General features: G+C 36.9%; 1 protein-coding gene across 2 annotated transcripts in view; it reads right to left on the bottom strand.

Annotated features, from left to right (window-relative positions):
• MND1 (meiotic nuclear divisions 1) overlaps positions 1 to 19,362 on the bottom strand; it is a 72,152-nt gene that overhangs the window by 41,353 nt on the left and 11,437 nt on the right. For both annotated transcript variants that reach the window (XM_081224937.1, XM_081224938.1), the window contains exons 3-4: positions 17,661 to 17,718; positions 14,046 to 14,194 (exon numbers count right to left, since the gene is read on the bottom strand). In XM_081224937.1, coding sequence (XP_081081063.1) covers positions 14,046 to 14,194; positions 17,661 to 17,718 — 207 coding nt within the window. The remainder of the gene's footprint in view (positions 1 to 14,045; positions 14,195 to 17,660; positions 17,719 to 19,362) is intronic.

Genomic DNA, 19,362 nt, shown 5'->3' with positions numbered 1-19,362 from the left:
CTCATAAGGGCCCTTATCTACCCTCTCTGGTATTGTAAGATTAGCTACAAATACAGAGAGAGGAGTACAACTAGAAAACCTGGAGGGTATAGGAACAGAGAAAACCTACCACTTCCTGTCTGGAACCCTGGGAAGAAGCAGCCTCACAGGTACTGTCCACACCATCATGGCACAGGAGGTGCAAAGAAGCACTCTTACCTCTGTTTTCTGGAGCAGAGTGGGCCTGGGACAACGACCAGCTGGGCAATTTCACGGTGCACACGCCTTATGTGGCCTCCATACTGCCAGTGGAAGCATCTTTCTAAAATAAGGTTCTGACGGTCTCACTTCCTACTCAGAATTCTTCAGCTTAGATACACAGAGCCCTTCATTATCAGGATCTGCCTACCAGTTTAGCTTTGGCTCATTTATCCCTCACGCACAATTGAGCGGTACAAAACAACTCAAGATTCTCTCATACATTATGTAGTCTATACACATCTATCTGGTCTTGGCATATAGTAAAAGCTAAAGCACTTACTATGGATTAGTCATTGTTGTAGGCAGTTATATACAACACATTTAATTGTCACAACTACCCTGTGAAGTAGGAAATATTACGACCACTTTATAGATGAGAAAACAGAGGCACAGGAGGTTTCTAGTAAATGGAAGAAGTTGGATTTGAATCTAGAGAGTCTGGGTCTAGAGTCCACTCTCTTAAACCACTGTGCTACCCTGCCTTAACATACAGGTCTCTGTACTCAGAATGCCCTCACCCTCAACTCCCTTATGGACTCCCATACATCTTTCCAGAATGAACTTAAATGTCTCCTTCCTTAACTGTAAAGCCTTTCCTCAGCAGAACTAACCTTCACCCTCTGCCATCCTCTTCCATGTTGTACATTATCACACCATATTGCAGAGATTTGTTGACATGTGTGTCTCCTCAATAGACTGAAGTCCTGGAGGACAGGAACTACCTAATTTATCATTATATCCCTCTCATTAGTCACAATGCCTGCCATAGCAAGCATTCACTAAACATTTACTGAATTGAATGAATTTCAATAGAGGTAATGCCTGTTTTTATTCAAAACCATTTCAAGCTGTCCACACAGCCCAAGAGTGGACTTGCTCTTTATCAACTCAGTTTTACCAATAAAGAATTCCATATACTGATGGTTCCCAACTTGTGATGGTCTGACTTACAATTTTACAACTTCATGATGGTGCAAAAGCAATCCACATTCAGTAGAAATTGTATTTGGAATTTCGATCTTGTCCCAGCTAGTGACAGGCAGTACATACTCCCCGTGATGCTGCATGCTGGGCAGCAGTGAGCAGCAGCTCCCCGGCAGCCACGCCATCACCAGGGTAAACAACCAACATGCTTACAACCATTCTGTACCCAGACAATACTTCTGTTTTTCACTTTCAGTATTCATAAATTACATGAGATATTCAACACTTTACTATAAAATAGGCTTTGTGTCAGATGATTTTGCCCAACTGTAGGCTAATGTAGGTGTTCTGAGCCCTTGTAAGGTAGGCTAGGCTAAGCTATGATGTTCGATGGGTTAGGTGTATTAAATGCATTTTTGACTTGCCATAGTTTCAACTTCCCATGGGTTTACTGGACGTAAGCCCACTGTAAGTGGAGGAAGATATGTACTCATTTCTAAAAACTGGTAAAAAGGGTTTTTTTAAATTATCCTGAGAATCTATTAGTGTCTCCCAAAACCCATACACTGTGTCTGAAATCCAACTCAGGGTGGATTTCAAAATGTATCATAACCCGACTCCTAGAAAATCTGTCCCCCAAACTATCTTCCACTAGTAATAAATAGGTTGCAAACCAGAACTTGGTGAAGAACTAAGGAAGATCTCAGCAGAGCAAGAAAACAAAGAGTATGATTTCCGTAATTCTGACCCTTTAAATTTAAAGAATCAGTTAAAAACTGCTACAAAGGCTTGCTGCAGCACTAATGAAACTCTTTGAATCAGTGGATTGCTATCAAGACTAACTTCATATCTTTTGTCTCCTCTAATTCTCATTCACTTCCAGCCTTCAGAACCATGAGAAATAAATGTCTGTTGTTTATAAGCCACCAAATCTGTGGTATTTTGTTACAGCAGCCTGAATGGACTAAGATAAACTCTTAAAACTGTCCCTGGCTGACTGCTCAGTAAATTCTGGCTACCGTTACCAACAACAGCATCAGTGGCTCCCTCTGTTCCCCTCAGTAATCTCCTCCATCCATCTAAATCTAGGCAACTTTCAGCTCAAAATAATCATTTCTAAGAAGTCTCCCTTAACTATATAGACTTTTTTTCATAAAAGCTAATTAACATCTTTTCATTAAAACTTAATTAACTATGCAAGGTATTTATCTTGCCTTACCAAGTAAAGTGTAAATTATCTCAACATGAAACACATATTCTATTATTTTTATATTGCTCAAAGAACTTAGCACCAAGCATGTACAGAGGCACACAGTGAATATCTGTAGAAGCAGTTAATAAAATCCACACACAGTTGATGGTTTATTTGCTATCTTAGAAAATGTTAAAGAGAAACATAAATTATAACCATGAGGCTTTTTAGACTGTCTTTAATAATGATCAACATATACAACCTAAAGGCAAGAGAGAAGAAAAAATGTTTCTTGATTTAATTTTCAGACTTGCTACAAGAATGCCCATTCTCAAGAGACAAGAACATTCCTGTACATAATTGGAATCACTGGCAGAAGCAAAACAGAACAGAATGATAGGAAAAAAAAAAGTAAGACCTCCCTCTCTCTAATCTGGAAGTAATTAACAAGAAACTCAAAAGAAGTTAACATTTTACTTTGGCAATATGTTGACCAAACTGATCTTTCAGTGCACTTGAATTTGGAATCTGCTTCAATTCAAAATTAACTGAGTGACTTCTATCTTTATATAAATCCCACCATCTCTTGCAGTGTTTTTAATCTCTATCACTCGTTCAGGCAGTCAGCCATATAACACTTTCCACTCTTCATTTTACTATTTCATGTGTATATATCTTATCTTCAGCACAGGTTACAGGTTCTTTCTTAATAAAGCATGGATCTTGATTTCTACTTTTTTGAATTACCTCCAGTATCTGGTAAAATATTTTGCACATAGTGGACCCTCAAATATTTGTTCTAACTGAACAAATAAACTTACAGTATATACTCCTGGGTGAGTACTGATTTAGTCAAATCTCCAGCCACTACATAACTGAGTGCCTATGTACACCGGCACTTTACATATACCACTTAATCCACTCAACCCTTTGAAGGAGATATAAACATTTTTTTACAAATTGGGAAACTTTAAAGGTTTCAAAGAGCTTAAGAAATTTTTCCAAGATCCTTACAACTAGTAAAAAGTGAAACTGTGATTTCAATCCATGTTTGATTTCTAACTACTTCTCTTCCCATTAAGCCATATTGCTTCCCTAAAATGATGAGCGCCCTTCAAAGCCATGGTTGAGGGGCATAGTATGATACTGACATTCCCTCTCAAATTTCAGTGAGAGAATAAAGTAGGTTTAGGCTGGTGAAATGCTACTGAGTTTCTTTTTGAATTTTACTTTATTTTTTATACAGCAGGTCCTTATTAGTCATCCATTTTATACACATCAGTGTATACATGTCAATCCCAATTGCCCAAATCAGCACACCACCACCACCACCACCACCACCACCACTGCTTTCCCCCCTTGGTGGCCATATGTTTGTTCTCTACATCTGTGTCTCAATTTCTGCCCTGCAAAATGGTTCATCTGTACCATTTTTCTAGGTTCCACATATATGCATTAATATACAATATTTGTTATTCTTTCTGACTTACTTCACTCTGTATGACAGTCTCTAGATCCATCCACGTCTCAACAATGACCAAATTTCGTTCCTTTTTATGGCTGAGTAATATTCCATTCTATATATGTACCACAACTTCTTTATCCATTCATCTGTCGATGGGCATTTAGGTTGCTTCCATAACCTGGCTGCAATGAACACTGGGGTGCATGTGTCTTTTTGAATTATGGTTTTCTGTGGGTATATGCCCAGTAGTGGGATTGCTGGATCATATGGTAATTCTATTTTTAGTTTGTGAAGGAAACTCCATACTGTTCTTCATAGTGGCTGTATCAATTTACATTCCCACCAACAGTGCAAGAGGGTTCCCTTTCCTCCACACCCTCTCCAGCATTTGTTGTTTTCAGATTTTCTGATGATACCCATTCAAACTGGTGTGAGGTGATACCTCATTGTAGTTTTTTCTTTTTTTCATTGTAGTTTTGATTTGCATTTCTCTAATAATTAGTGATGCTGAGCAGTTTTTCCTGTGCGTCTTGGCCATCTGTTCTGTATGTCTTCTTCGGAGAAATGTCTATTTAGTTCTTCTGCCCATTTTTGGATTGGGTTGTTCGTTTTTTTTAATATTGAGCTGCATGAGCTGTTAATATATTTTAGAGATTAACCCTTTGTCCATTGATTCGTTTGCAAATATTTTCTCCCATTCTGAGGGTTGTCTTTTCGTCTTGTCTATGGTTTCCTTTGCTGTGCAAAAGCTTTGAAGTTTCATTAGGTCCCATTTGTTTATTTTTGTTTTTATTTCCATTACTCTAGGAGGTGGATCAAAAAAGATCTTGCTGTGGTTTATGTCAAAGAGTGTTCTTCCTATATTTTCCTCTAAGAATTTTATAGTGTCCAGCCTTACATTTAGGTCTCGAATCCATTTTGAGTTTATTTTTGTGTATGGCGCTAGGGAGTGTTCTAATTTCATTCTTTTATATGTAGCCATCCAGTTTTGCCAGCACCACTTACTGAAGAGACTGCCTTTTCTCCACTGTATATCCTTGCCTCCTTTGTCATAGATTAGTTGACCACAGGTGCATGGGTTTATCTCTGGGCTTTCTATCTTGCTGCATTTATCTCTGTTTCTGTTTTTGTGCCAGTACCATATTGTCTTGATTACTGTAGCACTGTAGTATAGTCTGAAGTCAGGGAGTCTGATTCCTCCAGATCCATTTTTTTTTTTTCCCTCAAGACTACTTTGGCTATTTGGGGTCTTTTGTGTCTCCATACAAATTTTAAGATTTTTTGTGTTAGTTCTGTAAAAAATTCCACTGGTAATTTGATAGCGATTGCACTGAATCTGTAGATTGCTTTGGGTAGTATAGCCATTTTCACAATGTTGATTCTTCCAATCCAAGAACATGGTATATCTCTCCATCTGTTTGTATCATCTTTAATTTCTTTCATCAGTGACTTATAGTTTCCTGCATACAGGTCTTTTGTCTCCCTGGGCAGGTTTATTCCTAGGTATTTTATTCTTTTTGTTGCAATGGTAAATGGGAGTGTTTCCTTAATTTCTCTTTCAGATTTTTCATCATCAGTGTACAGGAATGCAAGAGATTTCTGTGCATTAATTTTGTATCCTGCAACTTTACCAAATTCATTGATTAGCTCTAGTAGTCTTCTGGTGGCATCTTTAGGATTCTCTACGTATAGTACCATATCATCTGCAAACAGTGACAGTTTTACTTCTTCTTTTCCAATTTGTATTCCTTTTATTTCTTTTCCTTCTCTGATTGCTGTGGCTAGGACTTCCAAAACTATGTTGAATAAGAGTGGTGAGAGTGGACATCCTTGTCTTGTTCCTGATCTTAGAGAAAATGCTTTCAGTTTTTCACCACTGAGAATGATGTTGGTTGTGGGTTTGTCATATATGGCCTTTACTATGTTGAGGTAGGTTCCCCCTATGCCCACTTTCTGGAGAGTTTGTATCATAAATGGGTGTTGAATTTTGTCAAAAGCTTTTTCTGCATCTTTTGAGATGATCATATGATTTTTAATTCTTCAATTTGTTAATATGGTTTATCACATTCATTGATTTGCATATATTGAAGAATCCTTGCATCCCTGGGATAAATCTCACTTTATCATGGTATATGATCCTTTTAATATGTTGTTGGATTCTGTTTGCTAGTATTTTGTTGAGGATTTTTGCATCTATATTCATCAGAGATATTGGTCTGTAATTTTCTTTTTTTGTAGTATCTTTGTCTGGTTTTGGTCTCAGGGTGATGGTAGCCTCATAGAGTGAGTTTGGGAGTGTTCCTTCCTCTGCAATTTTTTAGAAGAGTTTGAGAAGGATGGGTGTTAGCTCTTCTCTAAATGTTTGATAAAATTCACCTGTGAAGCCATCTGGTCCTGGACTTTTGTTTGTTGGAAGATTTTTAATCACACTTTCAATTTCATTACTTGTGATTGGTCTGTTCATATTTTCTGTTTCTTCCTGGTTCAGTCTTGAAAGGTTATACCTTTCTCAGAATTTGTCCATTTCTTCCAGGTTGTCCATTTTATTGGCATAGAGTTGCTTGAAGTAGTCTCTTAGGATGCTTTGTATTTCTGCGGTGTCTGTTGTAACTTCTCCTTTTTCATTTCTAATTTTATTGATTTGAGTCCTCTCCCTCTTTTTCTTGATAAGTCTGGCTAACGGTTTATCAATTTTGTTTATCTTCTCAAAGAACCAGCCTTTAGTTTTATTGATCTTTGCTATTGTTTTCTTTGTTTCTATTTCATTTATTTCTGCTCTGATCTTTATGATTTCTTTCCTTCTACTTTGGTTTTGTTCTTCTTTCTCTAGTTCCTCTAGGTGTAAGGTTAGATTGTTTATTTGAGATTTTTCTTGTTTCTTGAAGTAAGCCTGTATAGCTATAAACTTCCCTCTTAGAACTGCTTTTGCTGCATCCCATAGGTTTTGGATCGTCGTGTTTTCATTGTCATTTGTCTCTAGGTATTTTTTGATTTCCTCTTTGGTTTCTTCACTGATCTCTTGGTTATTTAATAACGTATTGTTTAGCCTCCATGTGTTTGTGTTTTTCATGTTTTTTTCCCTGTAATTCATTTCTAATCTCATAGTGTTGTGGTCGGAAAACATGCTTGATATGATTTCAATTTTCTTAAATTTACTGAGGCTTGATTTGTCACCCAAGATGTGATCTATCCTGGAGAATGTTCTGTGCGCACTTGAGAAGAAAGTGTAATCTCCTGTTTTTGGATGGAATGTCCTATAAATATCAATTAAATCTATCTGGTCTATTGTGTCATTTAAAGCTTCTGTTTCCTTATTTATTTTCATTTTGGATGATCTGTCCATTGGGGTAAGTGAGGTGTTAAAGTCCCCCACTATTACTGTGTTACTGTCCATTTCCTCTTTTATAGCTGTTAACAGTTGCCTTATGTATTGAGGTGCTCCTATGTTGGGTGCGTATATATTTATAATTGTTATATCTTCTTCTTGGACTGATCCCTTGATCATTATGTAGTGGCCTTCCTTGTCTGTTGTAACATTGTTTATTTTAAAGTCTGTTTTATCTGATATGAGTATTGCTATTCCAGCATTCTTTGCTTTCCATTTGCATGGAATATCTTTTTCCATCCCCTCATTTTCAGTCTGTATGTGTCCCTAGGTGTGAAGTGGGTCTCTTGTAGAAAGCATATAGATGGGTCTTGTTTTTGTATCCATTCAGCAAGCCTGTGTCTTTTGGTTGGAGCATTTAATCCATTCATGTTTAAGGTAATTATCAATATGTATGTTCCTATGACCATTTCTTAATTGTTTTGAGTTTTTTTTGTAGGTCCTTTTCTTCTCTTGTGTTTCCCACTTAGAGAAGTTACTTCAGCATTTGTTGTAGAGCTGGTTTGGTGGTGCTGAATTCTGTTAGCTTTTGCTTGTCTGTAAAGCTTTTGATTTCTCCATCGAATCTGAATGAGATCCTTGCCAGGTAGGGTAATCTTGGTTGTAGGTTCTTCCCTTTCATCATTTTAAGTATATCATGCCACTCCCTTCTGGCTTGTAGAATTTCTGCTGAGAAATCAGCTGTTAACCTTATGGGAGTTCCCTTGTATGTTATTTGTTGTTTTTCCCTTGCTGCTTTCAATAATTTTTCTTTGTCTTTAATTTTTGCCAATTTGATTCCTATGTGTCTCGGCATGTTTCTCCTTGGGTTTATTCTGTATGGGACTCTCTGCGCTTCCTTGGGTGGGACTTGGGTGGCTATTTCCTTTCCCATGTTAGGGAAGTTTTCGACTATAATCTCTTCAAAGATCTTCTCGGGTCCTTTCTCTCTCTCTTCTCCTTCTGGGACCCCTATAATGTGAATGTTGTTGCGTTTAATGTTGTCCCAGAGGTCTCTTAGGCTGTCTTCATTTCTTTTCATTCTTTTTTCTTTATTCTTTTCCGCAGCAGTGAATTCCACCATTCTGTCTTCCAGGTCACTTATCCGTTCTTCTGCCTCAGTTATTCTGCTATTGATTCCTTCTAGTGTAGTGTTCACTTCAGTTATTGTATTGTTCATCTCTGTTTGTTTGTTCTTTAATTCTTCTAGGTCTTTGTTAAACATTTCTTGCATCTTCTCAATCTCTGCCTCCATTCTTTTTCCAAGGTCCTGGATCATCTTCACTATCATTTTTCTAAATTCTTTTTCTGGAAGGTTGCCTATCTCCACTTCATTTAGTTGCTTTTCTGGGGTTTTATCTCGTTCCTTCATGTGGTACGTAGCTCTCTGCCTTTCATCTTGTCTATCTTTCTGTGAATGTGGTTTTTGTTCCACAGGCTGCAAGATTGTAGTTCTTCTTGCTTCTCGGTACTGAGTTTTTGTGTGTGTTTGTGTTTTTTAATATTTACAGCAAATGCCAAGTGATATCAATCTTTTATGAATGACATATCAAAATCTCACTCTGTGGTGCTGAGAACAGAAGGTATAGCACCTACTGCCTATGACTTTAACTGTGACTTCTGAGCAAGTGTGTGAGATTAAGCTTTGACCTCCAGCTTGTACACGGGGCTGCGAGGATAGGAGTATGTCACAAAACACACTGGAAGCCTACTCTCAGACCAGTAGGGAAAGGAGTATATTGACAGCAACTAATTAGAACATCTTATCCCTCATTCAGGATAAACAATGATATTAAGTTCACTTATTAAAAATAGATTCACTACACTAGCAAGAATCTCTTGCTTACTTTTTATGCCAAACTCCTTCACTTGCTAAATAGAGATTATGTTAAATCCAGAGGCTAAGAAATGAAAAGCATACATTTGGCCAGATTATCTCTGGTTTACAAAGTCAAAAAAGAAATGTTTAATCGGCACCTGTTATGGCTAGTTTCAGGCATGAATAACTGTCTGGAAGAAGGTAAGAAACAATACCAGAAATACCAACCATAAAGAAACAAGTTAATAAACTGGACTTCCCTAAAACTTAAAACTTCAACTCTCCTAAACACAGTTAAGAAAACGAAAAAACGAATCACTGACTGGGAGAAAACATTTGGAAAGCATTTATCTGATAAAGGATTTGTACCCAGGACGTGCAAAAAACTATCTAAACTTAATAATAAAAACAAACATATAGATTTTAAAAAAGGCAAAAGATCTGTAAACAGACACTTCATCAATGAAGATATATGTATGACAAACGAACACATGCAAAATACTCAACAATTTTAGTCACCGGGGAAATGGAAACTAAGATATCACTACATACTTATTAGAATGGGTACCATACCAAGTATTAATGAGGATGTGGAGAGCCCAGAACGCTCATACACTGTTGGTAGGAATCTAAAATGGCACAGGCACTTTGGAAAACAGTCTTGGCAATCTCCTAAAAAGTTATACATACACCTACCATATGATCCAGCCATTCCGTCCCTAGGTATTTACACAATATAAATGAAAACATATGTTCATACAAAGACATATATGAATATTCATAGAAGCTTTATTTATAATAACTCCAAATTAAAAAAAGCAAAACCCCCAAATGTCCATGAACAGGTAAACAACTGTTGTATATCTATACAACGAAATACCACTCAGCAATAAAAATGCATGATAATATATACAGCAACATTGATACATCTTAGTTATGCTAAGTATAAGAAGCCAGGAAATAGAGTATATACTGCATGATTCCCTTAATATAAAATTCTAGGAAATATAAACTAATGTATAATGGCAGAAGGCAAATCAGTGGTTGCCTGGGGATGGGAGCAAGGGAAGCAGGGTGTGTGTGTGTGTGTGTGTGTGTGTGTGTGTGTGTGTGTGTGTGTGTGTGTGTGTGTGTGTGTGTGTGTGTGTGTTGGGGGGTGGGGGAGGGTGGTGGGCAGGAGACAAAGATTAAAAAGGGGAATGAAGAAAATTTTAGGGGTGATGGGTATGCTCCTTATCTTGATGGTGGTGATGGTTCCATGGATGTATATATATGTCAAAACTTATCAGTATATAAACTTTAAATATGAGCAATTTTGGTATGTCAATTATTCCTCAATAAAGCTATTTTTTTAAATAATCAAAAAGATAAGATTTATACATTTGGGAAGTAAAAAGAGTGAAAAATCTGTGATATGTATCCTCTAAGATGGTCCCAATGATCCTTGCCTCTTGGTATTTATGCCCATGTATAATCTTTCCTTGAATATGAACTAAATTTAATGATTTGTTGCTAGGGAATGGAATGAGGCAGAGGTGATGGGATGTCATTTCCAAGATTAAGATACAAAAACCCTGTGGCTTCTGTCTTGGACTCTCTACACACATTTCCTCTGAGGAAAGGCAGCTGCCACACTGTGAGCTGTCCTATGGAGAAGCCCATGATATAAGGAACGAGGGAGGCAGCTGGCTAAAAGCTATCAAGAAATTAAGGCCATCAGTCCAATAGCCTTCCAGGAACTGAAGACCTCAGCCCCAGAGCCTGTAGGGAACTAAATTCAATAACCATTAAGATTGAGTTCAGAAGTAAATCTTCTCCCAGATGAGCCTCCTGATGAGAATGCAGCCCTGGCTAACAGTTTGACTACAGCCTCATGTGAGACTCTGAGCCTAACTAAACCTGATCCACAGAAACTGTGAGATATGAATGTTTGTTTCTTTAAGCCATGAAGTTTTGGGGTATGCAGTTCTGTTCCAGCAATAGATAATTAATATAAGATCTAAGTCACATTTATATAAAAAAAAGTCTTCAAAGCAAATTTATCCATTTTGGATATATACTTTTAGAATACAAAGAGAGTATTTGACTAAAACTACATTAAATGGGGGCTTAATTTTCTTATGCAATATGAAGTCCAGAGGTAAGGCAGTCCAAGGCTAGTGCAGTGTGTCAAAATGCCACCAGAGACCCAAGCCCTTTTAATCCAGGCCCGGCCATTCTTAGGGAATGTCTTCATCCTAACACTTGTTACCTTAGGGTCACAATATGATCTCATGTCCATATCACAGACAAGAAGAAGGGGTTTTCCCTTTATCAGGAAAGTGAACATTTTCTCAGAAACCTCAAGCTAGTCTTCCAAGTACATCTCATTCATCAAAAGTGTTTCCCACTGCCATTCTTAGATGCAAGGGAATCTGGGAAGGTAAACATTTTTTAGCAAGACACACTGCTCCCTCAGCATAGTAAATGTTTTGTTAGTAATGAAGAGGGGGGCAATGTTTATTAGACAGGCAACCAGCAGTATTTGCCAAAGTCATATATTTTATTTATGGTAAAACCAAAAATATTGCAGGAGTTTACAGAAGGGCAAGAACACAGTAAGCTATGGGAGCTTGAGAAGGTTTCTGAGGGGAGATGTTTAGAACTGGCTAGGTAGAAAGGAAAGACAAGGGAATTCTCAAAGGGGATAAAAGCAAGAACAAAAAGTCATGAAGACAGGAAAATGTAACAAGGCCTAAAACTAAATTACCCTGTATAAAGTTTTTAATTGCATAACTAAGTTTAAAAACAATCCTGAGTGATGAATATGCATGTTGTTTCCTAGCAAGGAAAAAAAAATGCATCATCATAGATATGCAACAAGCTCCTACTGCATAGCACAGGGAACTATATTCAATATCTTATAATAAACTGTAATGGAAAAGAATCTGAAAAAGAATACACACACACACACATACACACACACACATAGCTGAATCACTTTGCTGTATACCTGAAACTAACACAACATTATAAATCAATGATACTCTAATAATAATTTTAAAAATGCAGCATCATGTTTAAGAGATGAGACATGGGCAAAGGATGTAAATGGGCATTTCTCTAAGGAAGATATACAAATGGCCAGTAAACATATGAAAAGATGCTCATGATTAGTCATAAGGGAAATGAAAGTCATATGAATGAAAGTCATAATGAGATATCACTTCAAACCCACTAGGATGGCTGGAATCAAAAAGTCAAATTTTGGTGAGGATGTGATGAAACTGGAAGCCTCATACACTACTGGTAGGAATGCAAAATGGTGCAGCCACTTTAGAAAACAGTCTGGAAGTTCTTCAATCAATGAAATATAATGTTATCATATGACCCAGAAATTCCCAAGAGAAATAAAAACATATGTCCACATAAAAACTTGTACATGACATTTTATAGCAGCATTATTCATAACAGTCAAAAGGTGGAAATAACATAAATGGCCATCAACTGATGAGGAGACAGACAAAATGCGGTATATCCAAATAATGGAATATTATTTGGCTGTAAAAAGGAATGAAATACAGATACATATTACATCATGGATGAACCATGAAAACACTATGCTAAATGAAAGAAGCAAGTCAAGAAAGACACATATTATGTGATTCCATTCATATGAAATGTCCAGAACAAGGAAATCTACAGAGACAGAAAGTAAATTAGTGCTTGCCTAGGGCTGAGGGGGTGTAGGTGGGCTGCTGCTATGACCTTGGTTCAAACCACCATTACTTCATAGCTGGATGATTCCAAGAACTTAACTACCTGGTTTCCTGCTTCCATTCTTTGTTTGCTAATGGATTCCAAATGCCTAGAAGAGTATCTGGCACACAGAGGAAAGTAAGTATCCAATAAATCTGTTGTTGTTATTTTGACTTCAAGTCCTGTGTTCTTTTTCTTTTTTTTCTCTTGATTTATTTTGTGGGTATGTATCTATCATGGGAGCATCCAAACCCCCTTCCTACTTTGGCAAATTGCAGGCACCAAAAGGAGGCAGCTACCTCCCACCATAGAAACTAGAAACCCCAATTATTTACTTCCCCAGTTCCCCTGATAACTAGAGTGTGGGCACATGGCCGAGGCTTGGCCAGTCTCATGTACCTCCAGAACTGTGTGCTGGTACAGAAGTTTCTTGGTGGTTTTTTGTTTGTTTGTTTTATTTTGGTGGCAGCAACATCTGGTTCTTCAGCCAGGAGTGCCAGTGGAGTTATCTTCTGAGGTCAGCAATGTCAACAGAGTTCAGTGCAGGGTCTGAGGCACCAGTATCCTCACCAGAAAGGCTTCATGGTGTGTTCTGGCTGTGTTCTGGCTGTGTTCTGGCCGTGTACCTTCTCTCAGTTCCTGCCTACTTTTAGAACTGTGTGTCCACCCTTCCCCATGATTCTGCAAGTCTATCTTATATCTTTCAATAAATTTCTTTTCTGCTAATGTCAGCCAGAGTTAGTTTGTGTTGCTTGTAATTAAGAACACTGACTGAAAGAAGGCTCCCCATAAAGTTGAACCTTCTTAAACCCAGGAGCACCATTTTAAAAAGTGGTGTTTCTGGAGGATTTTCCTGTGAAGAAACACAATCTCACATAACCTCTAAACGGAGAGAAATTAATTTACTTTACTATTGTTGATTAACTTTTCCTGTTCTTGTTATCTTCCAGAAAAATCGGGATTCTTTCTCCCTTCACCCCAAAACGAGTCCACAGTCCCTTTCCCTGAAGTTTCATTCCTTGCCTATATAGTAGTCCCCTCATATCTGTGCTTTCAGATTCCATGGTTTCAGTTACCTGTGGTCAATCACAGTCTGAGAATATTAGATGGAAAATTCCAGAAATAAACAATTCATAAGTTTTAAATTGCATGCCATTCTGAGCAGCATGATGAAACGTTGCACTTTCCTGCTTAATACCACATGGGACGTGAGTCATCCCTTTGTCCAGTGTATCCTGCCCATTAGTCACTTAGTAGCCACCTTTACAAACCAAATCTATTATTTTAAATTGTGGTGGTGTACCTGAGATTCCAGAACCTCCAGCTTACGTTTCCTGGCGTGAAGAGCTTTACTTGGAAAAGCCCAATAATAATTAGATGTTCCAATTCTCTCACAGTCAACCATACCATCATCAACCAAGCTTTGAAGGACTTCTTTTACTGACATAGCAGCTAGGAGAGATAATTTTTAAAAGACTTCATATTAAGACACATCATAAATCAAATTAAAAGGCCAATAACTGGGGAAACACTTGCAATAAATATTATAGATTGAGTCAATAAGTTAATAAATAAGGAGCTTTTAAAAATAGTAACAAAAGAAGACAAATACTCCAACAGAAAAATAAAATACATCAATGGGCATCTATAAAATACATATGGTCACGGACTTCCCTGGTGGTCCAGTGGTAAAGAATCCGCCTTCCAATGCAGGGGGGACGTGGGTTCAATCCCTGGTTGGGGAACTAAGATCCTACATGCCAGGGGCAACTAAGCCCGTGCCACAACTACTGAGTTCGCGCACCTCAATTAGAGAGCCTGCGTGCCGCAAACTAGAGCCCGTGCGCCCTGAAGCCCACGCACCACAACTAGAGAGAGAAAACCTGCACACCACACTAGAGAGAAGCCCACGCACCACAACGAAGAGCCCACATGCTGCAACTAAGACCCGACACAGCCAAAAAAATAAATAAGTATTTTTTTAAATGTACGATATTTGTTTCTTTTTTTTTTTTTTTTTTTGCGGTACGCAGGCCTCTCTCCGCTGTGGCCTCTCCCATTGCAGAGCACAGGCTCCGGACGCATAGGCTCAGTGGCCATGGCTCACGGGCCCAGCCGCTCCGCGGCATGTGGGATCTTCCCGGATCGGGGCACGAACCCGTGTCCCCTGCATCGGCAGGCAGACTCTCAACCACTGCGCCACCAGGGAAGCCCTGATATTTGTAATAATATCGTCAATAAACAAGAAAAATGTTCAAACCCACTAATAATTGAAGAAATGCAAAATAAAGCATGAGATATGATTTCTTGACTACCAAATTTAAAACACTAAAAATTGTAATAAAGGATTCAGGGAAATGGGTACTCTCAACATGGGTGGAAAAATGTAGCAATATGTACCTAAAACCTTAGGTTTATGCATATCTCCCATGCAGAAATTTCACTTTTATAAATTCAGCTAAAGAAAATAATGATGGATATGTATAAGGATGCTTGTCAAAGCACTGTTTTCAATAGCAAAACCCTGGAAGTCAGTACAATAACGGGACTCAAAAGTATTTTTTTTGTTATGATATACAATGCATCATTAAATTTACGTTATAAAATATTTAATGGCCTGGATATATATACATCCAAAATGTATTATATAGAAAAGTAAGTTAAAAGACAGTGTGCACTTATGTGACAGTAGTGATCTTGAATTAAGGTTAAGAGGCAAGTTTTATTTCCTTCTTCTTGCTTATTTTTCGTATTTTTTTTCCAACAATGAACATGTATTACCTTTCTTGCTAAGGAAACTAAAACAAAACTACTATGTAAAATTAAACAATAAATAAATAAATATATTGGATGTTATGGTTAGGGGTAAGATTAAAAATCAGAAAAGAGTTTTTAAAATAGCCTGTAAAAATACAAAGTCATATTTCACGAATGTCTGAAATTATAAACCATTCTTACTTTCTATTAAGTAAAACTATACCAAGAAATTATCCATATTTTAAAGTCCATTTTAATTTTTCCTAGAGCAGATCCCCCAATTTAATAAAATCTATTAAATATTTAAAGATTTAATAAATAAAAAAATAAAGTCTACACCAAATGCAAAACATTCAATCTCATTTATAAAGAAGTACAAACTGAAATGAAATGTCAAAGAATTCTAAAAATGAAAATAGTTCTGAGAAACGAATGTGGGTATAATAGCCTTTCCTGAAGGCAATTTGAGAACACACATAAAAAGCCTAAAACTAGACAAGTCTCTTTTTCTATTCTATTTCTGGGGACATTTCCCAATGAAGTAATATGAGATGTGGGAAACAGTTTATAGCAGGGGGAGAGGAAGGGGTGACTAGGTGGAGGAGCCCAGAGGATTTTTAGGGCAGTGAAAATATGCCGTAGGATACCATAATGACACCGTAATGATGGATCCGTGTCATTACACGTGTTTGTCCAAACCCATAGAATGTACAACACTAAGAGTGAATACTAATGTAAATTATGGACTTAGTGTGATTATGATGTGTCCATGCAGGTTTGTCAACTGTAACAAATGCACGATGGGAAATGGTGCTGATAATAGGGGAAGTTATGCATGTGTGGGGGCAGGAGGTATAGGAGAAATACTGTGCCTTCCTCTCAATTTTGCTGTGAACCTAAAAATACTCTAAAAAATAAGTCTTAGAAAAAATTTATGGATGGCATGTTAATTACACATTAATTTTAGCAGCAAAATTTGGTAACAACCTAGATGGTCAACAATAGCTAATGGGCTAAGCAAATTATGGCACAGTGGGTGGCCACAGAATGAAACATTAGGAGATGCAGATGTTGTAAATCATTTTTTTAAAAGCAAATGACATAGGAAAGTGTAGGTGATATGATGGTATATGGAAAAATACACGAACACAAAACTGTATATGCAGCATGGTTCCCTCTCAGAGAAATGGACAGATACATACAAACACAGATAAACAGAACCTAAGAATAAGATATCAAAATACACCAAAATGTTAACAGTGGTGATCTCAGAATAGAGGGATTATGAACAACTTTTATTTTTATTATATTCTTTATAATTTCCAAATCTGTTAAAATAACATGTATAGCTTATATAATCAGAAAGTAAGGTTTAAAAAAATATATATCATATGTAATGACCCCTCAAAAGATAACCTCCAGAACCTGTGAATGTGACCTTATTTTGGAAAAGGTTCTATAGAGAGGTAATTAAGGACCTCATGATAAAATCATCCTGGATTTAGGGTGGGTCCCAAATCCAATGACACGTGTCCTTATAAGACACAGAAGAGGAGGAAAAAAAAAAATGGGGAAGGCCATGTGAAGGCAGAGGCAGAGATTAGAATGATGTGTCTATAAGCCAAGCACTGTGGGCAGCCACCAGAAGCTAGGAGAGAAGCATAAAATGGATTCTCCCTCAGAGATTCCAGAAGGAACCAACCCTGCCAACACCTTGATTTTAGACTTATGGCCTCCAGAACTATGAGAAAATAAATTTCTACTGTGTTAAGTAGAAATTAAGTTTATGGTAATTTGTTACAGCAGCTGTAGAAAACTAATACACTACGTAAGTCACATTTAACAAATACCAGAACATACATGAAGAAGTTTTTACTTCTTCTGAAGTAAATTATACCCATAAATAAATAAATGTGTATAATTGTGTGTATGTATACGTATGTGTGTGCACACACAGGCATGCATGCATATTCCACTGTAGTTTCCCTAGAGCAGATACTTCAAACACAAGAATCATGGTCATGGCCCAGAAACATTATATTGGGACGTTTATAAACATTCTTCATCTCTAGAAATTTACGGTTCCATGAAGTGAAAGACTGTTGCAGGAAAGATGATGGGTATTTACCAAAACATTCTGGCACATTTTTTTGATACTTACTAATGCCTTTTTCTTTGGGAGCAATCTTCTCCATGTCTTTTAATTGAAATACATCTTTCTGTTTAAAAGAGTTGAAAGATGAAAAACATGCATTTATTTTCTACTATATATTTATATTTACCATAATTATGTTTATAAAATATTGTACTAAAAAACTATGACTGGAAGTGAATAGTGCAATAGAATCGAGAATTTTAGAGCTAGAAGAAACTGTAATTATCTTGTTCAATACCTTCAACAGAACCTAAAATGGACAGATTTTGCATGAACATACAATTCTTTAAAGTAACTGGAGGGCAGAATGCAAAGAACATCTTCCCAATGAAGTATAAAATCTAGTTATGATGAATCATTTGTTAACATGAGATAATCAGCTTCTCTGACACTTTGATTTGAAGAAAACACAAATAGTGCTTTGCTTAGCATATACCATACATCACAGATTAGCAGTTCTAACTAAAAGCAAAACAGACAGCTGTCAAGATTTATTTACATTTAAGGTTTCATGGAAGAGCCACACCTAAGTAAGAAAAACATACAATTTATGGCTGTCTGTCAATCATTCACCTATACATGCTGCATGTCCACCACATGCAAAGCAAAACATTATGGGAAGATATACACAGGGAATATTTAATCTTATGGTTGGAAAAAAAATCTATGCAGAATACTCCTTTCTTCTTGTAATAAGCTGTGGTTGAACTGGTAAAAAGAACTTGGATAATAAAAGTGAAATATTTGAAAAGACTGAAGTATTCAGTAATTAGAACAGAATTATTGTGATTATTGTTATGGAAATCTGGGATCTATTTCTTCCACCATAAACTTGAAAAGGTAACTTCAATAGGATGGAAATTAGACATCATAAAAATTTAAAACTTCTGCTCATCCAAGAGCACTGTTAAGAAACTGAAAAGACTGACTGGAAGACAATATTCACAAAACATACCAGACAAAAGACCAGTAGCCCAGATATACAACCCCCTGCAAAAAAGATGAATTGATAGATGGATAAAGGAATGGATAGATGAATATATGTATATGACAAAGCAAGTAGAGTATAAAATGTTAACGGTAGAATCTAAGCTGGGCATATAGGTATGCACAGTGAAATTCTTTCATCTTTAATAATAAAGTGTTGAAAAAAGTAACTTCATCTCAGTACACTTAAGATCTAGTAAATTAAGGAAAATACTAAGTCATTGGTCCTAGAGTGTGAAATAAGTTTTTGCACATCTGGGAATAAACTGTTAAAAGAGAATTCTGTAGGGTCTCAGAGAACATGCAGTAAATTACTAACTTCAGGCCTCTAATGCGTTTAAAAAAACCCAATTAATCAAACCTATTCGCAAATACCTTAGGAAAAAGAACATGAACTAACTCATTGAGACATCTGCCTAGATGTGGTTATCAAGGAAAAGCCCCAGACACACTGGCTGCCCCAGTGGGCTTGCTATGTAAATAAATGGGCTTGCAAAGAATTAGCCTCAAGACTAAAGTGTGGCCATTTAAGTGGACAGAGAAAATGGTCTCAAGTAAATATTGGTTCTCCCCTACATTAAACAGAGATAATAAAGGAGAGATGAACACAATGGTTCTAGATCTTAAAAACAAAAAACTATGTGTAAAGATGCCATGGAAGACACACAGTTATAAAGTTAGATAACTTTTAATTAAGCACTTATGACCTGAGCATTATAAT

The sequence above is a fragment of the Mesoplodon bidens genome, assembly GCF_964165515.1.
Source record: "Mesoplodon bidens genome assembly, chromosome: 1".
NCBI classification, from domain to species: Eukaryota; Metazoa; Chordata; class Mammalia; order Artiodactyla; family Ziphiidae; genus Mesoplodon; species Mesoplodon bidens.
The sequence above is the reverse complement of the archived record's forward strand: the minus strand, read 5'-3'. Positions and strand labels throughout refer to the sequence as shown.